This window comes from Neoarius graeffei, chromosome 7 (assembly GCF_027579695.1).
Source record: "Neoarius graeffei isolate fNeoGra1 chromosome 7, fNeoGra1.pri, whole genome shotgun sequence".
Lineage (NCBI taxonomy): Eukaryota > Metazoa > Chordata > Actinopteri > Siluriformes > Ariidae > Neoarius > Neoarius graeffei.
The window spans coordinates 11,608,568-11,636,042 of record NC_083575.1 but is presented as its reverse complement, the minus strand read 5'-3'; the positions used below and the strand labels follow the sequence as shown (position 1 = coordinate 11,636,042).

At 42.5% G+C, this 27,475-nt stretch overlaps 1 protein-coding gene across 2 annotated transcripts; it reads left to right on the top strand.

The window, feature by feature from the left end:
• eif3s10 (eukaryotic translation initiation factor 3, subunit 10 (theta)) lies at window positions 1–27,475 on the top strand. Of its 2 annotated transcripts, none has more exons than XM_060925265.1 (22): window positions 1–217; window positions 2,029–2,219; window positions 3,665–3,801; window positions 3,934–4,097; window positions 4,234–4,433; window positions 4,543–4,751; window positions 4,844–5,015; window positions 5,164–5,268; window positions 5,365–5,463; window positions 5,662–5,778; window positions 5,928–6,113; window positions 6,376–6,723; window positions 17,819–17,923; window positions 18,175–18,288; window positions 18,619–18,741; window positions 18,894–19,047; window positions 21,536–21,720; window positions 25,537–25,619; window positions 25,805–26,232; window positions 26,347–26,485; window positions 26,568–26,728; window positions 26,828–27,475. In XM_060925265.1, the coding sequence occupies exons 1-22, from the start codon at window positions 169–171 to the stop codon at window positions 27,010–27,012; spliced, it is 3,654 nt and encodes a 1,217-aa protein (XP_060781248.1). In that variant the 5' UTR covers window positions 1–168; the 3' UTR covers window positions 27,013–27,475. The 2 variants fall into 2 exon arrangements, with proteins under 2 accessions (XP_060781248.1, XP_060781247.1); XM_060925264.1 differs by having other exon boundaries at window positions 2–217; window positions 25,802–26,232.

The window sequence follows — 27,475 nt, the reverse complement described above, 5'->3', positions numbered from 1 at the left end:
CGTCACTGACACGGACCGCTTTCACGTGCACGCTTTCTTTCTCGGGTGGCTTTGCCGAAGCGTTGGAGACTGGTAGGGTTTAGCGCGGATGGATGAAGAAGATCGAGCGATTGCTTAATATAAAGTCTTGACAATCTCGAATATCGTTCCGCGAAGAAAAAGACGACAATGCCGGCGTATTTCCAAAGACCGGAGAACGCTCTGAAAAGAGCGAATGGTAAGCGCCTTCGAGCTGTGTGCCGTTTCGGCTGCATCATGGCGTCAGCGGCCGCCATTTTTCTTCCCTCGGTGTGAATCCAGGCCATTAGCTCGGCCCCAATTCCCTTTACTCACTCTACCTTGGAGCACTACGGAGGGTGTAGAATAATGGCGGGCGTGCCCTATCTAGTCCCTGTCTGTCAAATTTGGGATAAAGCCTGTGTTTTAGCGGTCGTGGTAGTGGGCTAGCTTAGCTTAGCTTAACTTGCTTGCTAGCTAGCTAGCTTCCATCTATTATCCGTTATTTATAGTTGTACAACAGTCTTTTCTAAATGCAATATGTGTTCCTTTTTTACTAAAGACATACATATGCAACTTGTATTGACAGAATCTGCTAACTAGCTAGTTGACAGGATGAGTAGGCTAACTAGGCTAGTTGCGTAGTGAGTAGTTTTCAAAAACAAACAAACCGTGTTTTGGTGAAGTAAACGGTTAAAAATACCACGGCTAGAGCCTATTTTTATTTGTTTCTACACACCAGTTCTACTAAGACACAAATACGTTCACACTGTTTGCGTGGCCCGTTTGTGAGCGAGCTAACCAGCTGCATCAGCACTTTACACTGCAAAAAATAAAAATCTTAGGAAGTTTGTCTATTTTCAAATCAAAACAACTAGCCACCCTTATTATAAGACATATTTGCCCAACAAGCAAAACCTCATTTAGCTAGAAAGGCTAGTTTTTAGACAGTCCATCTTGAAAATCTTGTATAGACAAAATGTCTTGAAAAAGTCTTGTTTGGAGCACCTTTGAAAATAAAACACGTTTTTTTTTTTTTTTTTAACAAGTAAGTACATTTTGGACATTTGTCAAATGCGGTTCATCTTGTTTCAAGAAAAAAAGTATGCTTGTTTTGGGAATAAATTAACTTTACTGAAGTCTTTGAATCTTGCCCCCAAAATGCACTGTTGCTTTGGCGTTGTGTAAGCACTGTAAGTCAAAATGTGTAGACTTTTTTTTTTTTTTAATTTATTTTTTGTTTCCTGAGGTCCTGGGGAAGTGGAATCTTAAGAGATGTTTTAATGTTTGAATGTTGAAATGGGAAAGAAAAAAAAACTTGTTGCAATGCTACACGTGTCGTCAACCTGATTCAAGATAGTCTCTGGTCTCATATCTAGAGTATTTTACTAATTACAGGTCACAAAAGGAGAATCTTTTAAGCTAGCAATGCTTAGTTGTAGAATTTAACAATCCTAATATTAGTATATTTATCTTAAGTTCAGTTTTTACTGCTAAGAATTTAAGTGAAAATACCCTTAAAATGAAAAAAATAAAAATGACTGTAAGAAGTACGATCTTGTTATAAGAACTATTTTGAGTTAATCAGATCTCGCATAATGTTCCCCAGTCTTATTTTGGAATGATTTCATCTAAAAACAGGTTAGATTTTTCATCGTACTTTAACCAAGTCAAATTTGACTAGTTCCACTGGCAGATTTTTTTTCCACCTGATTCAAGCGAATATGCTTTGTTTTAATCTTTTATTTCTTATTTTTGAAAGGCCATTTTTTGCAGTGTAAGCACATCTGTCCCTGTATTATAAACACGTGGAAACATTTATAACTTGGATTTTATGCAAACATAAAGAGGACGACATTCAGCGTCTGGATGATTAAATGCTTCCTGGCCACGAGGAAGATTCAGGATTTATATCCCCTAGTTGTTAAAGTTGTCTTTATGAGAATATCAGCATTCATAGCAGAGAAATCATCTGATGTTTGCACTAATTATTAATCGAAATGTAATCTGGTTCCTGTCTCCCCCTCTCAGAGTTTCTCGAAGTTGGTAAAAAGCAGCCTGCTCTGGACGTCCTCTACGATGTCATCAAGAGCAAAAAGCATCGAACATGGCAGAAGATCCACGAGCCGATCATGCTCAAGTACCTGGAGCTCTGCGTGGACCTGCGCAAGAGCCACCTGGCCAAAGAAGGCCTTTACCAGTACAAGAACATTTGTCAGCAGGTTGGAGTTTTCCCATGAAGAAATGTCTATCGTTTACGTATTCTGTTCAGGTTTTCAAAATATAAGATGATTGGGTGCAAACGTATATGCTAGTAGTTGTGTGACGCACAGTAAATACAATAAATAAGCAGAGCAGACAGCTACAGTAAAATACAATAGTTAGATGTAAACCTTTGTGATGAATATATGCGCAATAAGATATTAACAAACGCTCCTGATTCTCTCCGTAGAAATTTTGCATCCTGTTTAAAGAGATTTTTTTTTTTTTTTTTTTTAAATGGCTATGCAGGAAGTTTGAGTAAGCACGAAAAGGGAGGAAAAAATAACGTCAAATTATGTTTTTGCGACATAAAACAACCCCAGCATTGTTTAGTGTAGACTGTTGTGGATTAGTAATTATAACGACAGGGTTTCAGTGCTCTCTGCTGGGAGAAATGGAGATTGCACCATCATAATCCTTATGTGTATGGTGAGAATTACCTTCAAGTGCATATCCTGGGCCAAATTCGTTTTTGTTTTTTTTTTTATATGAAAGTATGTCCCTTTACACACCCATCCAGAAGGGTAATTTTGCACAAGGCCATCTGTCTACAGCAGAAAAAAATAAAATAACAAAACGCGTCTGGAAAAATCCCAAGGGAGTCTGGAGCCAGATTCGTGACGTCACCTGCGGAAGCGCCAGCAGGCTGCGCGAGCTTTGCATGGTTTAAGTGCACAGCCTGTGTAGACCAAGTTTAGCAGCTAGCGATTTTGCATTGAAATAATGAACTGTCACCTGAGTGCAATGTGGGAAACGATGAGTACTAATCCCATCATGATTGGTGTTGCTACACCCTCCTACGATACATCTATTAACCATTTTAATAATTACGTGATAACGTTGAAGAAATTTGCAGGTCGTTTTCTCATAAACAAACCAGCGCTGACATAGGATTCAGAAGGAGGCGTCCCGTACGTGACGTCACAAAAATTAATGTTTCCCGGGAAATCCAAATGCCAAGTTTTTTCAGAGGCGGACCAATTCGCCTCAAATGGCTCGATTTCAACTGAATTTTTCTGGTATTGCACAAAATGTGACAGATAGTTGACCAACGTTTAATATAAAATACGAGAATTACATTGATCTTGCTCCTGAATTTACCCGTGATATGCAGTTTAAAGCTTAAAGGAGGGTGCTTGATTTTTCAGACAGGTTAAGTTCATATATGAGCGGTCACTAAAATATCTGCTTACAGGAGCAGACACTGGTCTCTAAACAAGGTGTCACCCATTGTGTTTCCGGTCAGTTCAGAAAGCAGGCCGTACTGTGTGTGACTTGAAAGATATTGCTGGAGGGAGGAGCTGAGTTTTTGAGTAAAAAAAAAAATATTGACCTTGCTCAACCTTAAATAAACTTAAGTTGGCTCCTTATGTGGATCACTGAAGGATATTGCTTTGCCTCTCAGGTGAATATCAAGTCTCTGGAGGATGTGGTTCGCGCCTACCTGAAACTTGCAGAGGAGAAGACTGAGACGGCCAAAGAGGAGTCTCAGCAAATGGTGTTGGACATCGAAGATCTGGATAACATTCAGACCCCAGAGAGGTACATGACGACACTGAAGAGTTTTTGTTGGGGAATTTTTGAATGTAGAAATGGGAAGTGAGTGAGCACGCTGATAACCTGGCAGTAATTTTATAATTATTATTAATTTTTTTTTTAATTTTGCGTTGTCAGCGTACTCCTGAGCGCTGTGAGTGGAGAGGACACTCAGGACCGTACTGACCGCCTGCTGCTCACCCCTTGGGTCAAATTTCTGTGGGAGTCATATCGCCAGTGTCTGGACCTGTTGAGGAACAACTCCAAAGTGGAGCGTCTTTACCATGACATTGCGCAGCAAGGTTGGTGCATAACGCAACTCGTTGGAGATCTTGCACGTAGTTTTCTCACGCAAGATCAATCACTTGTTAATACAACTTGCAGCGCAACGTTAATCTTTCTTTACAATTATTATTTTTTGCCCCCCTTTTTTTACAGCGTTTAAGTTCTGCCTGCAGTACACCCGCAAGGCCGAGTTTCGTAAGCTGTGCGATAACTTGCGCATGCACTTGGGTCAGATCCAGAGACACCATAACCAGAGCACAGCCATCAACCTGAACAACCCTGAGAGCCAGTCAATGCACCTGGAGACTCGCTTGGTGCAGCTAGACAGCGCCATCAGCATGGAGCTCTGGCAGGTTAGGCCACGTAGACCTGGGGTTGATGGGTATGCTTGTGTGTAAACATGCCAGATGCAGAGGGGGAAACAGTACAGTACGTACTAATGCATAACCAATCGCCTTTCAGGAAGCTTTCAAGGCAGTTGAAGATATCCATGGACTGTTTGCCCTTTCTAAGAAGCCCCCCAAGCCTCAGCTGATGGCCAACTACTATAACAAAGTGTCCACGGTGTTCTGGAAGTCAGGTAATGCCCTGTTCCACGCCTGCACTCTACACCGCCTCTATCATCTCTCCAGAGAAATGAGGAAGAACCTCACCCAGGAGGAAATGCAGAGGTTCGTGGTGTTTTTTTTTTTTTTTCCCCCAAACAAAAAAGTTCTGAAATAAGAAGTTCAGCATTAACCACAGGATGTCATGCTTTCCACAGGATGTCGACTCGTGTGCTTTTGGCTACTCTGTCCATCCCCATAACCCCAGAGCGTACCGACATCGCTCGCCTGCTGGATATGGACGGGATTATTGTGGAGAAGCACCGAAGACTGGCCACGTTGCTTGGCCTGCAGTCACCACCCACCCGCCAGAGCCTCATCAACGATATGGTAATTTGATTCAACTTAGCAAAAAGTTAGGGGCCCTCCATATTCTTGAGACCTTTTCCATATCTTGGTGAATGAAATCAGGGAAGTTTTTCACATCACCTGTTGATTATGCAGCACCACATTCAACAAGACGCTCCTCTTTTTGCAGGTGAGGTTCAATCTTCTCCAGTACATCATCTCTGATGTCAAGGAGCTGTACAGCTGGCTGGAGGTGGACTTCCATCCTCTTAAACTGTGTGGACGAGTCACCAAGGTATAGCCCTGAAATTTTAGATTTTAATCCGAGTTGGATTTGTGATCACTGTAAGTAAGTCCTTGGCTGATTTTTTTTGTATCTGTGGTTTTCCAGGTGCTGGACTGGGTGAAGGATCAGGCAGAGAAGGAGCCTGACCTGCAGCAGTATGTTCCTCACTTACAGAACAACACCATTCTCAGACTCCTGCAGCAGGTTGGTGTACTGACCTCATTTCATTATACGCACAGATTCAGCTGTACAAATGTTACGCCAATAAGTGCCTGTTGTAAATTACTAGCAGTATCAGCAGCTAAAAGCAGAGCGCTGGCTCTTAAACGTTCAGCTGTGGAATATTTTTTTTTCTTTGAATGAGATTTCATGTGTGTGAGTTCTCTGGTGTCGTGGTTTCAGGTGGCTCAGATCTATCAGAGCATCGAGTTCAGCAGGCTGGCCTCTCTTGTGCCGTTTGTGGATGCCTTCCAGCTGGAGCGCTCCATCGTTGATGCTGCACGTCACTGTGATCTGCAGGTAAGTTACTGATAGTTATCGTTTGCCTCCTTTATTTATTTAAAAAAGCAATTAAATGATTTGTGTGCAAATTTGGTTCAAGGGTCCTACAGTTACAGCGCTGTTAAACGTTCCTGTGTTTTTTTTTTTTTTTTTTCCTTCCCCCCCAGGTGCGCATTGACCACAGGTCCCGAACCCTCAGCTTTGGCTCGGATTTGAATTATTCGACTAAAGAGGACGCCCCAGTGGGACCGTTCCTGCAGAACATGCCTTCTGAACAGATCCGTAACCAGCTCACAGCCATGTCCTCCGCTCTGGCCAAGGCCATTCAGATCATCAAACCGGCCTCCATTCTAGTAAGGAAGTGAAGTTCTTGCCTGTCTTTCCTTTTATCTTGGTTGCTCTTTCATTCATTCTGGTAGTTAAGGTTTTCGACGAACGAGACACGTTCTATACTTTGCCTTTTACTTTTTCCCACGTTTCCTCTTATGTTCAGTGGTTATACATTTCTGCCCCTTTGTCATGCTTTCTTTTTTCATCTATGGTTATATCGAACTTGTGACTTATTTCTTATCTGCTCTGTTGCACTGCTCTAATTGTGAAATCTTCCTCCTGTAGCAAGAACGGGAGGAGCAGAGTCAGCAGGCCATCGCTGCCTATGTGAAAAATGCCCGTAAGGAGCACCAGCGCATCCTGGCTCGCCGCCAGACCATAGAGGAGCGCAAGGAGCGTCTGGAGAGCTTGAACATCCAGCGTGAGAAGGAGGAGCTGGAACAGCGCGAGGCTGAGCTCCAGAAGGTGCGCAAGGCCGAGGAGGAGCGCCTGCGCCAGGAGGCCAAGGAGAGGGAGAAGGAGCGGATCATGCAGGAGCACGAGCAGATCAAGAAGAAGACTGTTCGTGAGCGCCTCGAGCAAATCAAGAAGACCGAGCTGGGAGCCAAAGCCTTTAAAGACATCGACATTGAGGTATGAAGGGTGTGAAGTGGAGGATGATCAGCATTATGCAAATCTAATCTCTTTCTGCAGAGTGAAGTTAAATTGTACTGATTTGCTTTAGTAAGTCCTGGAAACCTGTATATAATCTTTTCCACCTTTTCTTCATGTAGTCTGGCTGTTAAGCACCCAAAAAAAAAAAAAACCCATGGAATTGCTCGTTTTGTGATAAAAGCATGAAATTTGGCACACTAGCTCAAGTCACTGGATATAATAATTCTAGATATGGGGACATTTGATTAATTGTGGGAGCAAGAAAGGGTGTTCGGGTCAGCGTAAATGTATGAAGGCTAATCTATAGTGCTCTGCTTCTGTGGCGGGGATTGGAATCAGTAATGATGAGCGGGGGGCCCCCCTTCAATATTTTGATATCACATGATCATTTGAATCCATATTAACAGCTAAAACTTTGAACTGCAGAAATGCTCTTCTGACAGCCTTTTTATTTACAGTGGTGCTTGAAAGTTTGTGAACCCTTTAGAATTTTCTGTATTTCTGCATAAATATGACCTAAAACATAATCGGATTTTCATACCAGTCCTAAAAGTAGATAAAGAGAATCCAGTTAAATGAGACAAAAATATTATACTTGGTCATTTATTTATTGAGGAAAATGATCCAATATTACATATGAGAGTGGCAAAAGTATATGAACCTCCAGGGTTGCAAAATTCCTGGGAATTTTCAGAGTGGAAAATTTCCATGGAACTTTTGGGGAATTTTCAAAACCAACTTTACTTAAAAATTGATGCAAAAAAATAAGGTCCTTTTTATTCAGATTAGGATATTTCTCTGGGTCTGTCTCTGTTCTGTTCAGAAGAACATACAAGCATGTAACTAATTAAACAACTGAGAAAATTACCGTATTTTCTGGACTATACGTCGCTCCGGAGTTTAAAGGCCTCTGCATGCTCTTGTGACAAGGCTTTCGCGGATAGCTTTTCGCAGACAGTTGTAATTTATTGTTGAGCGGGGGAATAGGCGTGCGCGATGTTATTCACCGGCACAACGCAAGGGGGCGCGAAGTTGCTAGGAGTAGTTGGTGGGTGTGGTTAGTGGAGTGTTTATCCTCTGGTTACTTATAATGACTAGAACTTTTTTTTTTAATAATGACTAGAACTGGAGTCGTATAGATGTACGTACTTCCTCAATCAACCGCTCTTCATGCTGCTTCATCTTCGCTCGTGTTTTTAAAAATGCCGGTCGTGAAAACAAACCAAACCGGGAAAGTAGGGAAGCGGAAGTGCGTGTACAGCGGGTAGAGTGGACCAATCAGAGCCCTCTTGTCTGCGGCGCTGTCTGCAAGGCTTCTGCGGTGGTCACAATTTTTGGGAGGTGCGCGCAGAGCGTCTGCCAAGGTGGGGGGGCTACGCAGACACCGTCTGCGACACCGTCTGCGACACCGTCTGCGAGGACTGGGTTGTCAGCATAAATTGGCCTTTAGTCGCATCAGACAAAAAATGCATTATGAAGACGAAAAAAACATATACGTCGCACCGGACTACAAGTCACACTTTTTTGAAGGGTTATTCTATCCATAGAATCTGTGATTATATCTGATAAGCGGCGCGTGGTTACCGCGCGACTGCATTGTTTATTTAATAAACGAACAGCTGAGCAGTGATAACGCGCCCTTTGCCCTGTAAGTAGCCTAGTCTGATTATTTTAAATATCTACTACTATCTTTAATACTATCACTATCGTTATTACTAATAGCCTATATTATTATTATTATTATTATAACAACTGATATTAGTAGCCTATTACTGATGCACTAATCAGTTTGCTTTTAGAATATTTTTACCGGTAGGGCTTATTATCGCCCCATGGCTCTTTCATCTGTGTTATTAAAGCTGTAGTCATCATCGAGGAGTGTCATTCTTCATTTTTGTCGAATTTTATTTCATCAAATCAGAGGTCAAGTAGGCTATAGGTATATCATCTCCAAAGACAGGTACGGTAGTAAAAACAACCGTCTAGTGAAAAAAAACAACTACCACTGCTCCGAGAAAAAAACAGGCAGAAAGTGCGCCTGCCAGTTAACGTCATATCAGATAAAGACATTAAACGTTATTCAGACCATTAACACCATAACATCAGAGACGAAGAATAAAGTTCATCTTGGAAGGAGAGTTATTTTTAAAAATGCAAAACTAAATCATTTATAATAGCCCAGAGAAAAACTGGCTGAATATGTACCGTAACATCAAGTTATTCAATAGCCTATAGGCCGAAAATCAGGGCTTAATTTGAGCCGGAACATGACGGAACAAGATCCGTAACCTCCGTTGTCGGATCTGGCAGCTATTTTCATTTCATTCGGTGTTCCGGCAGCTATTTAAATGGATCAGATCACCTCCGTGACCATCACAAAGGGAAAAAAAATCAAACAAATTAAATAAGTAAATAAAAATTTTAGTGTTCGGTTTTGATTTTGATATCTGTTGATTTCTCTCCTATGACATCCACAAAATCTATGCGAAAGGGGAAGAGGGCGGGACATGGGGTGTATACTTCCACTCAATAGAACACCGGTTTTTTTGTAGCCGTTAGCTTGCGCTGTGGAAAAAATGGCAAAAAAACCAAGAAAGCTTACTAAAATTTTTAAAATGAATTCTCCAACTTGTTTTGTAAACCCTTTATTTCTTAACTATTACTTGAATTGATTGCACTTATGTTTGCTGGCACTGCTTTTAATGAGCAGGAGAAAAACAGGGAGGGCTCGGAAAATGACCGCAGGTCGGAATCGAACCCGGGTCCCCGGATTTATGGTATGGCGCCTTACCCACGTCAGCCACGAAGTCCCGCTGGCACTGCTTTTAAATACCCTACTTAAATCCTTAAAATGAGTCATTTAACTCATGTCTTGTGTGATCTGATCTCCAATGGTGAAATAAACCGGTTGTGATATGAGTACAGTCTGTTATTTTAGAAGATAAATTTAATATACAATTTAATATATAGCCTAATAAAAAATATTTTATAACATATCACGACATATTACTGTCTGTAACTGTTTGTCACTAAAGCGTTTTCTAAGATCATAATGTCTGATATTTTTTTGACACACAGTAAGCGCGTGTGTGTGTGTGTGTGTGTGTGTGTGTGTGTGTGTGTAAAGTTATAGTAAACCACCCCCCGCCTTCTTTTTTTTTTTTGAGTCGCCGGACCCACCCACCTCCTGCGTTCCGGGACCTCCCACTTCACAAATTAAGCACTGCCTAAAATCATTACATAACTTATTTAAATAACTATAGGCCTATCATTAATAATAAAACACAGGTCAATCAAGTTTATCAAGCTGACGACTTCACTCCAAATCAGCAAATCCATTGAATTCCTCATCCTCGGTGTCGCTTCTGAACAATTCTGCCAACTCCAGCGGCAGACGAAGCGCCGTTTCCTCTTCTTCTGCGTGGCTGTCATCAGACTCAGCATCAGCTCCAGTTATTCCGTGGTGAAAAAAAAAAACATATATACGTCGCACCGGAGTATAAGTCGCATGGCCAGCCGAACCATGAAAAAAAGTGCGACTTATAGTCCGAAAAATACGGTAATAACCACCAAATGTTTTACAAAAACAATACAGGTTTTCCCTGGTACATGTATAATAAATTAAACAATAACCTTAGACGTGAGAACTTGTCTTCAAAAGCAACTTTAACTCTACTTATGATTTTGAGGACTGCTTTCTGTAATTTTTTTGTTTACTAATTATACTTCAACAACTTGAATTCCTTTTTCATTTTGCAACTGGTTTGTAAACCATATCCTTGTCAAGTAATTTGCTTGCAAGTTATCGGATTAGAAGTAATGATTAGGGTATACAATGCTATTAAAACAATGGCATTAAGCAGCCTTGCTCCAGAGTCAAAGAAAACATTGGCACTAATATATTTTACAAGCAGCAAAACTTATTTCAAGACCACTAGTAATTAGAAATAAATTTTTTTAATATTCCTTATTTTATAATGTGATACCTTTGTGATTAAATCTGTATACAAGTCTTCAAGTTTTGTAAAATTTTGTAATAAAAATGGTCCAAATTGAGTTTTTGCAAGATTTTTAGAAATCACTACTTGTTATGCAATCGGTTAGATTTCCAGTTAATTCTTACCAAAGGGTACACTCTAGAAAAATAATCTATTCAATTCAAAATTACTAGATATCTTGTCCGAGGGACACTTGGTAGAAATCTATTCAAATGCAAATTCGAGAAGTCCCCAACACACACACTTATTCAAAATGTGTGTAGTAGACCAAGGGATACAAGACCTTCTACACTTTTGTGGTAGGGAACTTGGGAATGCGCATTTGACCTTTGACAATTTTGACTTGATTTCTATCAAGTGTCCCTTGGACTAGATAATTAAGATTGGGAATAATTTTTTCAATGAAAAATCTGAACATAATACTAATATTGAAAAACTAAAAGTCCTTTATTAATTGACCTTTAGCAATATGTCCTATTCTTAATTGGCACAAAACAGTACATAATTGAAAGGCTTAACCTGGGTTTTAATTTGTTTTTTCTAGGTGACAATGTTTTAAAATGTTAAATGCCAAAATTGACAATTACCAATATTCCCGGGCCCTTCAAAATTCCCGGAAACTTGCCACCCCTTTGCAACCCTGTGAACCTCTAGGATTAGCAGTTAATTTGAAGGTGAAATTAGAGTCAGGTGTTTTCAATCAATGTGATGACAATCAGGTGTGAGTGGGCGCCCTGTTTTATTTAAAGAACAGGGATCTATCAAAGTCTGATCTTCACAACACGTTTGTGGAAGTGTATCATGGCACGAACAAAGGACATTTCTGAGGACCTCAGGAAAAGTGTTGTTGATGCTCATCATGCTGGAAAAGGTTACAAAACCATCTCTAAAGAGTTTGGACTCCACCAATCCACAGTCAGACAGACTGGGTACGAATGCAGGCAATTCAAGACCATTGTTACTCAGCAGTGGTCGACCAACAAAGATCACTCCAAGAGCAAGGCGTGTAATAGTCGGTGAGGTCACAAAGGACCCCAGGGTAACTTCTAAGCAACTGAAGGCCTCTCTCACGTTGGTTAATGTTCATGAGTCCACCATCAGAACACTGAACAATGGTGTGTATGGCAGGGTTGCAAGGAGAACGCCGCTGCTCCTCTGCAGTTTGTTAAAGATCACATGGACAAGGCAGAAGGCGATTGGAAAAAGATTTTGTGGACGGCTGAGACCAAAATAGAACTTTTTGGTTTAAATGAGAAGCATTATGTTTGGAGAAAGGAAAAGACTGCATTCCAGCATAAGAAGCTTATCCCATCTGTGAAACATGGTGGTGGTGGTATCATGGTTTGGGCCTGTTTTGCTGCATCCGGGCCAGGACGGCTTGCCATCATTGATGGAACAATGAATTCTGAATTATACCAGCGAATTCTAAAGGAAAATGTCAGGACATCTGTCCATGAACTGAATCTCAAGAGAAGGTGGGTCATGCAGCAAGACAACGACCCTAAGCACACAAGTCGTTCTACCAAAGAATGGTTAAAGAAGAATAAAGTTAAATCGTTTGGAATGGCCAAGTCAAAGTCCTGACCTTAATCCAATCGAAATGTTGTGGAAGGACCTGAAGCGAGCAGTTCATGTGAGGAAACCCACCAACATCCCAGAGTTGAAGCTGTTCTGTACAGAGGAATGGGCTAAAATTCCTCCAAGCCGGTGTGCAGGACTGATCAACAGTTACCGGAAACGTTTAAGGCCTCTGCATGCTCTTGCGACAAGGCTTTTGCAGATAGCTTTTCGCAGACAGTTGTAATTTATTATTGAGCGGGGAGTAATAGGCGTGCGCGATGTTATTCACCGGCACAACGCAAGGGGGCGCGAAGTCGCTAGGAGTAGTTGGTGGGTGTGGTTAGTGGAGTGTTTATCCTCCGGTTACTTATAATGACTAGAACTGGAGTCGTATAGATGTACGTACTTCCTCAAGCAACCGCTCTTCATGCTGCTCCATCTTCGCTCGTGTTTTTAAAAATGCCGGTCGTGAAAACAAACCAAACCGGGAAAGTAGGGAAGCGGAAGTGCGTGTACAGCGGGTAGAGTGGACCAATCAGAGCCCTCTTGTCTGCGACGCTTCTGCGGTGGTCACAATTTTTGGGAGGTGCGCGCAGAGCGTCGGCGAAGGTGGGGGGCTACGCAGACACTGTCTGCGACGCTATCTGCGAGGACTGGGTTGTCAGCATAAATTGGCCTTTAGTTGCAGTTATTGCTGCACAAGGGGGTCACACCAGATACTGAAAACAAAGGTTCACATACTTTTGCCACTCACAGATATGTAATATTGGATCATTTTCCTCAATAAATAAACGACCAAGTATAATATTTTTCTCATTTGTTTAACTGGGTTCTCTTTATCTACTTTTAGGACTTGTGTGAAAATCTGATGTTGTTTTAGGTCATATTTATGCAGAAGTATAGAAAATTCTAAAGGGTTCACAAACTTTCAAGCACCACTGTACTTAATACTGTATCCCTATGTCATGTGACTTGTCAGTGACTAATCACCTGATATTTTTGAGAACAAGAAATTCTCTATTTGTGAGGTAGACATTCAAGCAATGTGCTTTTTTTGGTAAGCAATCTTTATACTTTGAAAACACACATTTGTTTAGCCTCACTTTCATGCTGGGTCGATTTTGCACATGCGTATTCTGGGGTTTAGAAGCCGAATTTGAAATGCCCCCATATCTAGAATTATTATATCAACTTGAGTCAAATTTCACGTTTCGATCACAAAGTGAACAATTTCTCACCTTAAAGGAACAGTCCACCGTACTTCCATAATGAAATATGCTCTTATCTGAATTGAGACGAGCTGCTCCGTACCTGTCCGAGCTTTGCGCAACCTCCCAGTCAGTCAGACCCGCTGTCACTCCTGTTAGCAATGTAGCTAGGCTCAGCATGGCCAATGGTATTTTTTGGGGCTGTAGTTAGATGCGACCAAACTCTTCCGCGTTTTTCCTGTTTACATAGGTTTATATGACCAGTGACATGAAACAAGTTCAGTTACACAAATTGAAACGTAGCGATTTTCTATGCTATGGAAAGTCCGCACTATAATGACAGGCGTACTAACACCTTCTGCGCGCTTCGGCAGCGCATTGATACGGAGCTCAGATATCAATGCGCTGCCGAAGCGCGCAGAAGGTGTTAGTACGCCTGTCATTATAGTGCGGACTTTCCATAGCATAGAAAATCGCTACGTTTCAATTTGTGTAACTGAACTTGTTTCATGTCACTGGTCATATAAACCTATGTAAACAGGAAAAACGCGGAAGAGTTTGGTCGCATCTAACTACAGCCCCAAAAAATACCATTGGCCATGCTGAGCCTAGCTACATTGCTAACAGGAGTGACAGCGCGTCTGACTGCGTCTGACTGACTGGGAGGTCGCGCAAAGCTCGGAGAGGTACAGAGCAGCTAGTCTCAATTCAGATAAGAGCATATTTCTTTATGGAAGTACAGTGGACTGTTCCTTTAACAGCCTGACTAATGGAACAAGCTTTGCTGATGGCTCTTTTATGGTTATGTTGTTCAGCCCGGGATTTAAGATTGGGTGCATCGTCCAAGTGTGTCATTTGGTTAAATTTCTCAATATGTTGTGAGAAATGTTCATTCACAAGCATGCTGTGTGAGGTCACAGAATTGCCTTAACAAACAGCCTGAATCTCATTCAGTCTGCGAAAATGTTAATTAGTTGTAAAAGTTAGCCATGCTACCTTGTGATGCGAAACCTTGTTTGTTATGGCATAACTCACTGTTCTATAAATTATTTCGACTATACCGAACCAAACTGGGACTCAGATACTGCGATCCTCACAGTTTGTGACAAATGCAAGCTGGTTTAGGTTTTAATTAGCCAGACAGGTAGGTTTGTAACCGTAACCTTTATGGCTAGCGTTGGAGCACGTTAACAGTCTCTAATATGGAATGGTGCAGCTGCAGTAGTTAATAGATAGTTTTCACTGACGTCACGGCATCCCGGGGAACGCCCCCCAGCCGCCATCTTGGTGGGCAAACAAAACGGACCATGTTTTTTTTTTAATTATCAATCACTTGGCACACTTGTGTATTTTACTTACTGAAACTGTCTTACTACTATTATGAATACTGTGCAATATTACTTTGCATCTGGGGGCTGAGTAGAAGGCCTATATTTCTCTATGGTTTAATATGATTTAGCCTAACCAAACTCCAAAGCCTGAAACTGACTTCATCAAACTTTAAAGGCTGTCTGATATATACAACTTTATATATTCTAGCATTAAATAGACTGTTGAATGTTATGCAACCGTAATAAGTTGATTAAACACAAATTAAATCATACAGAATAGACCTAAAATGTTTATCAAAAATGACCCTTGCGTGAGCGATATTAAGTGTACATTACAATGTAAACGTACACTCAGCGGCTCCAGTTAGGCAGCTGGGCCATAGAAGGTTCACGCTGCATGCTGCACGCTACACGCGTGTAAAGAAAAGTGGACAAACGTAGCATGACTTGCTCTGGGCCATAGAACGGCGTTCACGTTGCACGCTGCACACTTCACGCGTGAAGCGAGAAATGAACATGCACACTTTTTTCTAGGCGTGAAGATGGAAATTCCAGTCAATGCATGCGGTCACCGCCGCGCCAGCCAATCAGAACGGGTCTAGGGAGATAACTCTATGCTTTCAGGGGAAAACTTCAGAAAAAATATAATTGAATGGTATAATTGAAAAATAGTTCTTCATCGGGATTGTCAAGCAGATTATAGAATGTTCGGTGAAATTCACCACGGGTTTCTCTCAGAAGGAAGTGTTCTCGGCTCCAAATTCTGTTCCTTTTTCTCTTCCTCTGTCTCAGTAAAAGCAGAATGAGGCAATCGTCGTCATCCGAAGAGTCCATATTGTTGGTTACTCGGTCAAAGTAGAACAGACGCAACACGTGAACATCCAAGCATGAAGTTTAATGGCCCAGGGTCCGGTTCTTCACGTGAACGTGTAGCGTGCAGCGTGAACCTTCTATGGCCCAGCTGCCTTAGGCATTCTCTAGAGATTGTTTACACGATGTTTTGGTTTCCAAAAACAAACTTAAACACAATTGATTGTTTATTTAAACAACTTACCACTTATAAAATGATCGGAGCAGACTCTGCTGTGTTTGGAAGGCTGATAATCCTTGCGGTTGATTCTCGCAAGCCATTGATTCCTCCTTTGTATGCTGAGTTTCTTTGTCTGCTCGCCTTCGTGCTCCCGTACAGTGGGAATTGCATAAAAGCTCCGCTTGACTTCATCATTTGACCTATTACGACAGCCGTGAATACAACAAGTTTGCACCATTGCTAGCTTTAAATAGTAGTAATGTAACTATAAATGTAAATAATATATAAATGAATGTAACTCGCGCGCTACAATGTGTGCTCAGTGACCCGTACGGTAAGCTAGCCCTCCAAGATGGCCGCCACCAGGGAATCCCCAACTCTGTGACGTCATGTGAAAACTATCTATAGCAGAGCAGAGACGGCTTTACTCCGATCGGGCTTGACGGTGCACCGCTGTGCTGATGAACCTCCTGTACGTTTTGTATTGGAGAGTAGCATGTTTTCGTCTGACCTCAAAAGACATTTAAGTGTTTAATCTATGTAAAACTGGTGTGGATTCAAGAATTAATGCCATTTACGGAGCACATTGTTAATTTTGTGCGGCATTGTGATGAGTTTTTACTTTTAAGCTTTTTTTTTTTTTTTTTGGTGATGCAATACACCAAACTCGCAGGCGCCACCGCCGTCTTGGGGTTTTTAGTGATCTTCATCACCGGTCCGTGTGTGTTTTGTTGTTCGCTCACTGTGGCTCAATCAGCTTGAAACTCATGATTCCCACCTAGTGGTCGAATCTCTCATGTTGACTTGTTTTTCCAATAAAATCGGCCGAGCACTTTGCTGTCTAGTTCTCGCAAAAGATCAGATCACTGAGAGATTTTGTATCCTTTCTAAAAATCACTGATTTTCCTAATTTTTTTTTCATGGAGAAAAAAATGGTGTATAAATATCAGTAGTACAGTTTTGCAGAGAATTAAGAAACCTTTGACCCTCTTATTTATACACAGCGCATTTGAGCACTACCGTCATTAGTCATGCTCGGTGTTGACAGTTTAAAGAAGATGCCTGCTAAATTCTGACTTTTTTTACGTTTAAACACAAAGGATGGACCAATTTCATGGATGTATTACTTTTAAGCCTTCTAGGTGCGTAATTGTGATCTACAAGAAGAAGCAGCCTTTATCTGTAATTCTTACCCTCATGCTCAAAATTTGAAGTCTCCTTTATTTTTGGCGTTTTGGTCTGTTAATTTCTTTCTGTCTGTCTTTCTTTCTCTTTCTGTCTCTGTCTTTTTCTCTGTCTTTCTCTTTCTGTCTTTGTCTGTCTTTGTCTTTCTCTTTGTCTTTTCTGTCTTTCTCTTTCTTTCTCTTTTCTTTGTCTTTCTCTTTGTCTTTCTTTCTCTTTGTCTTTGTCTTTCTCTGTCTGTCTTTGTCTCTGTCTGTCTTTTCTTTGTCTTTCTCTTTCTGTCTTGGTCTGTCTTTCTTTCTTTGTCTTTTTTTTTTGTCTGTCTGTCTGTCTGTCTTTTTGTCTTTCTCTTTCTGTCTGTCTGTCTGTCTTTTTTTTTTCTTTTCCTGAATGGAAAGTGGTTGCTGATTTGTGACCGGGGCAACGGACAGAAATGGAGATTTCCTAAAACACTGGTTTTTCAAATGTTCATTATTTAAATTTTTTTTTTTTTACAAAATTAAACAAGTTTTCAATTCAAATCTTAACGTTCTTTAATTCGATTCATTACACAACAGTATGACTACGTCAAAAAAATGGCCTGGCATTGCTACTCGGATTTTCTTCCTAATATTCACTCTGATGATTTGTAGAAATTCTTGCTGTAGTCTTGTTTTCAGTTTTGTTAGTTCAACAAAGTGACTGTCTTAAGCAGAGAAGTGCAACATAAGAGTTAGTGATCTGTTTTTTTTTTTTAAAGTTGTGTTGACCTGTTTATCTGTGCAGGATCTGGAAGAGTTGGACCCTGATTTCATTATGGCCAAACAAGTGGAGCAGCTTGAGAAAGAGAAGAAAGAATTGCAGGAGCGCTTAAAGAATCAGGAAAAGAAGGTGAGGTTGTAGCTTTCATGAAGACAGATAGCCTCATTTAGTCCACGCATTTTGATATTTGATCTTGCGTTCCATCCTAAGCAGTTTCGACAGTGTTCCTGGGATTTGTTCTTCACATTTTGATCTTACTCTGATCCTAAACCTGGATCCGTTTTGAAAACCTTAATGTCAGTGAAACTCTATGACGGGTACATTATTCCTAATTATAATGCCTTAAATCGATTTAAGACTTCTATGTTGATGTGTTTCAGATCGACTACTTTGAAAGGGCGAAGCGTTTGGAGGAAATCCCCATGATTAAAAAAGCCTATGAGGAGCAGCGCATCAAAGATATGGAGCTGTGGGAGCTCCAGGAGGAGGAGAGGGTAATGCCTTACAGTCCATCTCTACAGTCGGCACAGATGAAAAGATACTCCTCTGCTTTCCTTTAGAAGTGCTGGAGGTGTTCTGACAAATTTGTGCATGCTGGAAACAGTGTTGTTGGCATATATGTATTTTTAATAATCTCAGACATTATTGCTTCTTGCTCCGATAAGAACTTAGCCACTCGGAGATATTTGCCACGCCACTTTTTGTAAGCCAGAAGTTGTAGAGGTGCATGTGAAGAAAGGCATTCATAATGATTATGGGGGAAATTTATAAGCCGCTTATGGCTGTTATTTGATAGTGTGTTGTCTGTGCACATCTTGTAATAGATCAGCAACATGAAAGTGGAGCGTGAGAAGGCTCTCGAGCACAAAAAGAGAATGTCCAGGATGATGGAGGATAAGGAAAACTTCGTCTCCAAAATAACAGCTGCCCGAAGCTTCATCTATGAGGTAAAGCTGATGGTGGTTACTTCTCCTCCACACACAGAGTTTTTTATTAAAGATATTCTCCTGTGTCATGTTTCATATGGAGATCATCAATTTTTATTTTCTCCAATGAAGAACTGTGTGTAAATGATGTATATAATTTTAATATCTCTCAGGAAAAACTGAAGCAGTTTCAAGAGCGCCTGGTGGAGGAGAGGAAGAAGCGTCTTGAAGAGCGCAAGAAACAGCGCAAAGAGGAGCGAAGGAATGCCTACTTTCGCCAGAAAGAGGAGGAGGCTCAGAGGATCCGGGAGGAACAGCTGAAAAAAGGTACTGCTTGTTGTTCAGAGCACTTCAGGGTTTAGAACATACCCTGTATTCAGCACGTCTGTGGTGTATTGAGGTATTTCACCTGACATCACAGGGTCACGTGACGCCCCGGTGTCCGCCATTTTGGACGGCAAGCTAGCTAATGTCAACAACAGTAGCTAGTATGTTACTGTAGCAATGTTTACGTTCAGTCATTTGGATGACTGTTAAAACCTTTCAGTCTCAAGTTTTTCCTTTACTGGATTTACTAGTTTACTGAGCCAGCCAGCCCCGGAGCGCTAGCTAGCCAGCCGGCCAGCCAGCCCCGGAGCGCTAGCTAGCCAGCCGGCCAGCGAGCCCCGGAGCGCTAGCTAGCCAGCCGGCCAGCCAGCCCCGGAGCGCTAGCTAGCCAGCCGGCCAGCGAGCCCCGGAGCGCTAGCTAGCCAGCCGGCCAGCGAGCCCCGGAGCGCTAGCTAGCCAGCCGGCCAGCCAGCCCCGGAGCGCTAGCTAGCCAGCCGGCCAGCGAGCCCCGGAGCGCTAGCTAGCCAGCCGGCCAGCGAGCCCCGGAGCGCTAGCTAGCCAGCCGGCCAGCCAGCCCCGGAGCGCTAGCTAGCCGGCCGGCCAGCCAGCCCCGGAGCGCTAGCTAGCTAGCCAGCCGGCCAGCCAGCCCCGGAGCGCTAGCTAGCTAGCCAGCCGGCCAGCCAGCCCCGGAGCGCTAGCTAGCTAGCCAGCCGGCCAGCCAGCCCCGGAGCGCTAGCTAGCTAGCCAGCCGGCCAGCCAGCCCCGGAGCGCTAGCTAGCTAGCCAGCCGGCCAGCCAGCCCCGGAGCGCTAGCTAGCTAGCCAGCCGGCCAGCCAGCCCCGGAGCGCTAGCTAGCTAGCCAGCCGGCCAGCCAGCCCCGGAGCGCTAGCTAGCTAGCCAGCCGGCCAGCCAGCCCCGGAGCGCTAGCTAGCTAGCCAGCCGGCCAGCCAGCCCCGGAGCGCTAGCTAGCTAGCCAGCCGGCCAGCCAGCCCCGGAGCGCTAGCTAGCTAGCCAGCCGGCCAGCCAGCCCCGGAGCGTGCTCAGTAAACTAGTAAATACAGTAAAGGAAAAACTTATAACGGGCCATGTCTCAACAGACTAAAGTTATTTCAATGACATTTAATAACATTTTGTTTATCCTGAGGACCGAAAGTAAATGAAAATGTGAACAAATCTTAGCTGTCAGTGAACAGTCCTGGTGGAAGCAGGTAAACATCGTTCTCTAAGCCTGCTAACCTCAATTTTTGCAAATACCTCTCCCTCTGCTCGCCCTGTAAATGCCCTACATCGCTGGATAGTGACGGTGTTTTCTGCATCTTGCTCCTTTTTCTTTTATGTTTTTCGTTTGTCGCCTTCCTCGCATTCAAACTGATTCGAGCCGTGCCGTCCAAAATGGCAGCATCACATGACTTGGTCACGTGAGTGAAATACCTCAATAGATGATAATGTCCACTAGTTTCCTGATATAAGATCAAGGCACTTGACTGACTTATAATGCAGTCGGTTAATAATATTTTATAATGCTTTTAAAGCTGAATGAGGAACAGGAGTGTCCCAAAACTGTTCTTGTGTTGTTTTGTACCTCTAACATTACGTGGGGGGGAGCAGTTTCCATTTATATACAAGGTTTTGTGGCAGTCAAGTAGAAACTGTTCACATGGTTGATGCATAACCACAGATGCGTGTCCTCTCCGTCTCGTCTCTGAAAGGACGTGGTGCATTTGTGATGTGAATTCAGGAAAATGTGCAGCTTTCCTGGGGTCAGGGACTTTAATACCCCTTTTTCACCAAATCAGTTCCAGGGCTGGTTCGGGGCCAGTGCTGGTTCACAACTCGTTCAACTTGCGAGCCAGCTGAGAAACAGTTTGCTTTTCCATAGCTCATGGTGCTAAGAGAAGCCACATCATTACGTCGTTGTATACATCAGTTACGTCGCTACGTTTGCATAAACCTTGGCGCGAATATCGAAGCAAAAACAACACAGAAGAAGCAGCAGCAACAATAATAATAATGGATGACTTCGCGTTTGTACAGCTGCTGCTTCTCGTCGCTTAAAAATGGCGACCTTTCGCGGTCTTGTTGTTGTTGGTCTTAACAACTCCGCTGACATAAGCGGTTCTTTCCTCTGGCCCAGCAGAGAGTTGGTGCTAGCCTGGAACCGGTTTTTCTGGCCCCAGAGCCAGTTCTTTGCCAGTGGAAACAGAAAACCCGGTTCCAAACTAAGCACTGGCCCCGAACCAGCCCTGGAACTGCTTTGGTGGAAAAGGGGCGTAATTGGAAATTAAATTCTGTATATGACTGATGATATTGGAGCTTTTTCTTCCTGAAAGAACACATTAGCTCAATGCTAACATCATATTCTCACTTGTTTGTGGATGAAACCAGTTCAACTCCGTTCCATTAACTATAAGAGCTCGACGATGACTATAATAGGTGGTTTGATGATGTTTTGGGCACATTATCGTGACGTCACTGATTTGGTGTTTCAGAGCGTGAGGAGCGCGAGCGTCAGGAGCAAGAGCAAAGGGAGGAGGAGGAGCGCGAATACCAGGAACGCTTGCGCAAGCTCGAGGAGCAGGAGAGAAAGCAGCGAGCCAGGCAGCAGGAAATCGAGGAGCGTGAGCGCCGTAAGGAGGAGGAGATGAGGAGGCCTCAGGAGGAGAAGTCCAGCAAAGTAAACCCGCACGCGCGCACGTCACAGGCTTGGCTTGCAACTCATTTACATGCTCAGTTCCTTGCTCACCTTGTTTGTTAAAACAGCTCCTGATTCACTGAATGTAAATTAGTTGGTCACTGGAAGCAGATAAGCATAGAATGTAAACAGGGCTTGAAATTCGTTTTTTTTTTTCTCGCCAGCCAGCCGGACGAGTTCCCTTCCAAAGTAACTCGCCAAACAGAAAATCAACTAAGCCAAAATTTATTCATGTATGAATTTTACTTTTGTCAAAAATAACGCAAAAGAGAGTAGTTACCATTGTTCATGACTAATGTGCATTTATTTCAAGACCCGAGTATTTTGATACTGTTGTTAAATACATAAATGAGAACAACACAGAGCACCATAATATAATATCAACAAATAATAATATATTGGAAAACTTGGTGTATGAGTATTGAAAACAAATATACTTGCTATCATGACGATAGCACCCAAAATATGTCCAACATGCTTTCTGTATTTAACCATTTATGAGAGAGAGAGCATTAGGAGCTTCATATTGACTAGGAATCAACTAGAAAAAAATTAATTATTCCATAAAAATCGTATCGCAGCCAAGGCCTGCCCTGCTCCCATTTTTGCTTATAAGTCCTTTGTCGTTTCTCCTCTTCAGACCGAGGTAGCTTTGTCCCCGTCTCTGGCGGTTTCTGTACACCTTTCAGAAAATTCCACATCGCAACGTAGCTTTGGCAGATGTAGATGTAAACAACAACAAAAACACGTGTTTAAATAGGCGATAATGTGGTCACATCTATTGAATTTGATAATGTGATGAGGCAGTGGGGGCTGCCACATCACATTATCTGGTTGGGGAGAGAGAGCTCCCTTTCTCTGCTCTCCTCTCCATTTAAAAGGAGAGGAGAGCAGAAAAAGGGAGCGCTCTCTCTCCAACCAGAACACGTGTGTGCGCATGCGTGGCTGGGAAGTGATAAAAGGCTGAAAAGCTAGCAATAAATAGTTCATTGAGAACTCAGCTCTGGCCTGTCGTGCTTCTGTGCTCCACCCACCTGGTCCAATACTACACGTGATTACCATGATATTCAACAAGATGCGTTATATGCATGCGCAGTAGTGAAAAAACTGACAGCCTGACTCGTACACGGTATGATTCGGAATTCTTCGGTAGTTTCCGTCCTGCCGATTAACACAGACACGGCACACGCTTAATATGTGGCGGCTTTAGTTGACTGTGTGTCTGAATCTTCGGTTCATTCTCATATATATATATATATATATATATATATATATATATATATATATATATATTTTTTTTTAATTTTCAAAATTTTTTTTTTTTTTAATTTTCAACTAGCCAGCCGGGCTGGCTAGTGACAGGAATTACCTGCCAAATGACAAATTAAGTCGCCTTGGGCGACCGGACCACCACGAATTTCAAGCCCTGATAAATAAAAACCCATAATAAATCTGGTATCATAGGAGAATTTTAAAAAAAGGGAAAGCAAAGGCTTTTATTTCCAAAACGTTCCACCATTTTTCCTCAACTCATAAATCTAGATGCAACATCCCTTTGATACACACGGTCAGTGATGTACCCAGTTTTGATCAGGTTTAATTTTTTTGGCTTTAGAATTTAGCTACAGTGACATCCTACAGGTTTTCATCCTCCTGGCATAAAACGTTGGGAGGGGGGGGTTATAGCTATCGCTCTGTCCATCTGTAAACATTTTTAGTTTCTGGAGCATAACTCAAAAACCATTAGGGAAACTTTTTTTTTTCCTCCTCCCCTTCCCCTCGGTTCTGTCCCCCCTTCCCCTGTATTTCCATGGCAACCAATTCAACTTAGGAAAATTTGGAGTGGAGGACAGGGGGATAAGTCATCTCTTGATGACTCGTTTCCATACTGCCCCACATGTGTGAAAGTACATGAGCATTGATGCCATGATTTAAAAAAAAAAAAAAAAACCCGAACAAATAAAAACTGAGTGTCTTGACTGATTTGTAAAATGTAAAAAATGCATTTAATGAGGGGAAATTTATTTGGATCCCTCTTTTGATGCCTTTTTTAAATTCATCAGAATTAAGCTTGATCAGACTATTATGGTTTTGTACTGTACAGACTTGAAAGCAGAAGGAGCGTCCAATGATCTTGCTAAACTATAATGATGTGAAGTAGACAAACTCCAGTTTATTAAAAAAAAAATCTATGCTTATTTTTTTCACTGTTTTGCTGATTAACAGCTGACAGTCTGATATCCTCCAGAGTAAATCTTCATGATGAGTTGGCTGTTTTATTTTATTTCATTTATTTATTTTTTTTATAGATAAGTCTTCCGGATTTACCCGGAAATCCAGATATTTGACAAAACTCTTGGATTTTTCCAAATGGAGAAATTTATTTTTCGGATTTTTCGCGTTCCTAGACATGGCATAATACTTCGCATTGGCGCAGTCCTTAAATAGCCCAAACATAGTTAATTGATTAAAGACAAGTAGTGTTTGTTAATGGCGTGCGCGCCGGAACTTGTTAGACGCACATGCGTGCCTTCCTTCAGGTGCACGAGCTAAGGCGCGCAGGACTGACACCGTTCTGCGCAAGTGCAACACGATCGCACTAGAAAGCATGGTCAAGCTGCCAGTGTAGCTGTGTCTTTTTAGTTGCGAATTACAAGTATTTCCTCGTGTGTTAATAATTCGCCATGTCAAAACAAGCAAAACTTTCCTTCTTTCGCCACGAAGAGAGGTAAGCAATTGATTTTTTTTTTTCCATCAAAGTTGCGTTTTGTGGCTTTGAAGCTAAGTTTTAGTGCCGTTTCTAGAACACAGCATCAAGAAAACGTGGGAAGAAACAGCAATAATGGAAGAGCTGGTTTCTAAGCTGCCTAAAACTAGCAATTGGAATTATTTTTTGTTACATAATGCACTCAGGCTGCCAGTCAGTGTGTGGCACGCGCGCACACACCCTACACCCCTGATTTACACGAGGAATTTGGTATTCATTGGTGTGTTTTAAATTTACAGACAATGCGAACTAATGTAAACAATTGGCTTCAAGTCGCATAAATCTGAATTGGAACTGTTTAGTTCACTTTAGCTTACGCAAACGCACAACTCTACTAAAAGATTGATAAACGAGGCTCAACGTCCCCAACATTGAAACCTGAAAGCTTTAGAAACTCTAACAGACCTTTGCTTTTTAACAGGACTGTTTTGGGATTTTGCTGAGTTTACCTTCAACTGTCTGATTTTTTTTTCAAAGTAATGAGCTGTGTAGGCAGGAAAATCACCGCGTTTTCTAAACGCACTCCTGAAAATTACTCATTAATTAGTGGAATTAAATTTGATATTTTTGAAATGTTAATCATTAATGTACATGAAAGAAAAAGGCTTAAAAGTTATAACTTGTTTTAGTGAAAATAAGTACTTAAATGCACTAGAATGCAGGGTTTTGCATGTTTGATAATTTTTTCGGGGGACGTTGCACCCCCCCAATCTCAGTTTGACTTTCAAAAGTTCGGGATTTTTTTCTTTGCTCCACTTTTTTTTTTTAATCACAATTGCAGTGATTCCTTGGAAAAATGGGACTTTTTTTTTTTTGCTGCTCAGTGACTCATGCAGATCATAAATATGACGGTCAGGTCAGAGGCTTGTTTGCAGATGTGCATCACTTACAAGCACAAATGTGACCTATCGGACCCGAGTGGAAAAAATTAGAATAGAGCTGTAACGTTGGTCATATAAATTGATATCAGGGTTGTCTGAGAGCAGGTCCCAGGCTGAGTGTGATTTATAAATGTCTGCCTGTGACTGCAGGACTGGGCTGAAAAGGATGAAGGCGGCTGGAGGAGACGTACAGAGACCAATGACTCTGAGTGGAGACGCCCCGTTTCTGACAAGTGAGTGGATGCCATTTATTTCAGGGTTCTTTTAGGAGGTCAGGCGCTGACTGTTGGCAAGCGCACACTCCAGTCAATCTATGACTATCTGTGTATCTACTTTCAGCCATCTTGGAGAATAAAGTTTGGTCTTTTTGCGGTTTGTGTACTGCTTCAGTTAACACCTTGATTAACTTTTGAAGCAGGGACTGGCGCCAGGAAGGGCGGGAAGAACATGAGCATGAAGAGCGTGAGCCTCCCTTCAGAAGAAGTGGAGAGGGTTCTCGCCGTGGACCTTCAGATGATCGAGGCCTTCGTAGGGGCTTTGATGATGACCGTGGACCTAGACGAGGTTTTGATGATGATCGCGGTCCCAGGCGTGGCTATGATGATGATCGCGGCCCCAGGAGAGACGATGATCGCGGCCCCAGACGCGGTTTAGATGATGATCGTGGACCTAGAAGGGGATTTGATGATGACCGTGGTCCACGGCGTGGCTTGGACGAGCCCAGAGGCTCCAGGCGCGGTATTGATGACGACTGGGGTCCGAGGAGAGGTGGTGGTGGTGATGATGAGAGAGGAGGCAGGAGGGGTGGTGATGACGCAAGGCCTTGGAAGCCTTTGGGCAGACCAGGTAATGATGGTATTGTGTAGGAATATTGAATTGGTGTGTGTGGTGACTATCAGTGCAGTATTTGCGTAAATGTGGCCATTATTTCCATAAATATTTTACACCCACCCCCACCAGGTGGTTGGAGGGAGAGGGAGAAGGCCCGTGAGGAGAGCTGGGGGCCGCCCCATGACTCTGGCGCTCATGATGATGATGATGGTGAACGTGATGATGATCGTCACGAAGGAGAACGTTTCAGAGAGCGTCGTCTGCCCAGGTACTAATACTTTGCCTTGATGTGCTCAGTTTAAATCGGGCTTGTACAGGATCCAGTCTGAAACCTAAACGGGTGTGCGTAGGGAGGAGAGTGGCTGGAGGAGAGGTGGATCTGACGAGCCTAGCAGCTGGCGTGACAGTCGACGTGACGACTTTGATCGCGATGATCGGCGTGAACGCCGTGACGTCCGAGATCGCAACGATGACCGTGAACACAGGACCCCACAAAGAGACCAAGATGATGGTGAAGCCTTTGTTTCTGTTCTCTATCACGGTCACTTAACTTTTGTATCTTCTGCGCTCTTGTGTTTGAAATGGCATGCTTTTATGCATCGTGATTCAGGTGGATCCTGGCGCCGGGGAGGAGAAGACCGTCGAGATTATCGTAAGGATGACCGTGACACTCCTCTAAGAACTCGTGACCGCGATGGGGAAAGAAGCTCCTGGCGCACTGAGAAAGAAAAAGACAACCCGCGCCGCATCAAGAACGAGACGGACGACGACGGCTGGACCACAGTGCGCCGCTAAGCGCTCCAGCTGTCTGCTAATAGCCTCCACAACCTTGATCTATTAATTAATCCTGCTGGTATTGTGACGGGAAACTTCTGCCATCACTCTTAACCGAATTATCATCTAGAGTTATATAAAGTTTGACTTGTCATGCCAAACCTGGTGGCAGCTGGTCATTCTTTTTCAAAATCATTTTGACTAATTCTGTCTGGAAGTGAATCATTCTGCTTTTGTGCATGCTTAAAGAATTCAATTGCGCTCACTTAATCATTTGTGTTTCCTTGAAGAAGTGTGGATGAATAGATGCTGGGTGAAAAATTTAATAATTAAAGTAATGAGATATGTTATGAAAACATCTGGCATGGAAGTTGGTACAAGCCTTTATCACAGTTGGATCTCTGGTTGCTGTTCCTCTTATGGATTGTGTGCTTTTTAGAAATATGAGAACTTTTTATTAATAAAGTCACTTGTTCAACAAGTA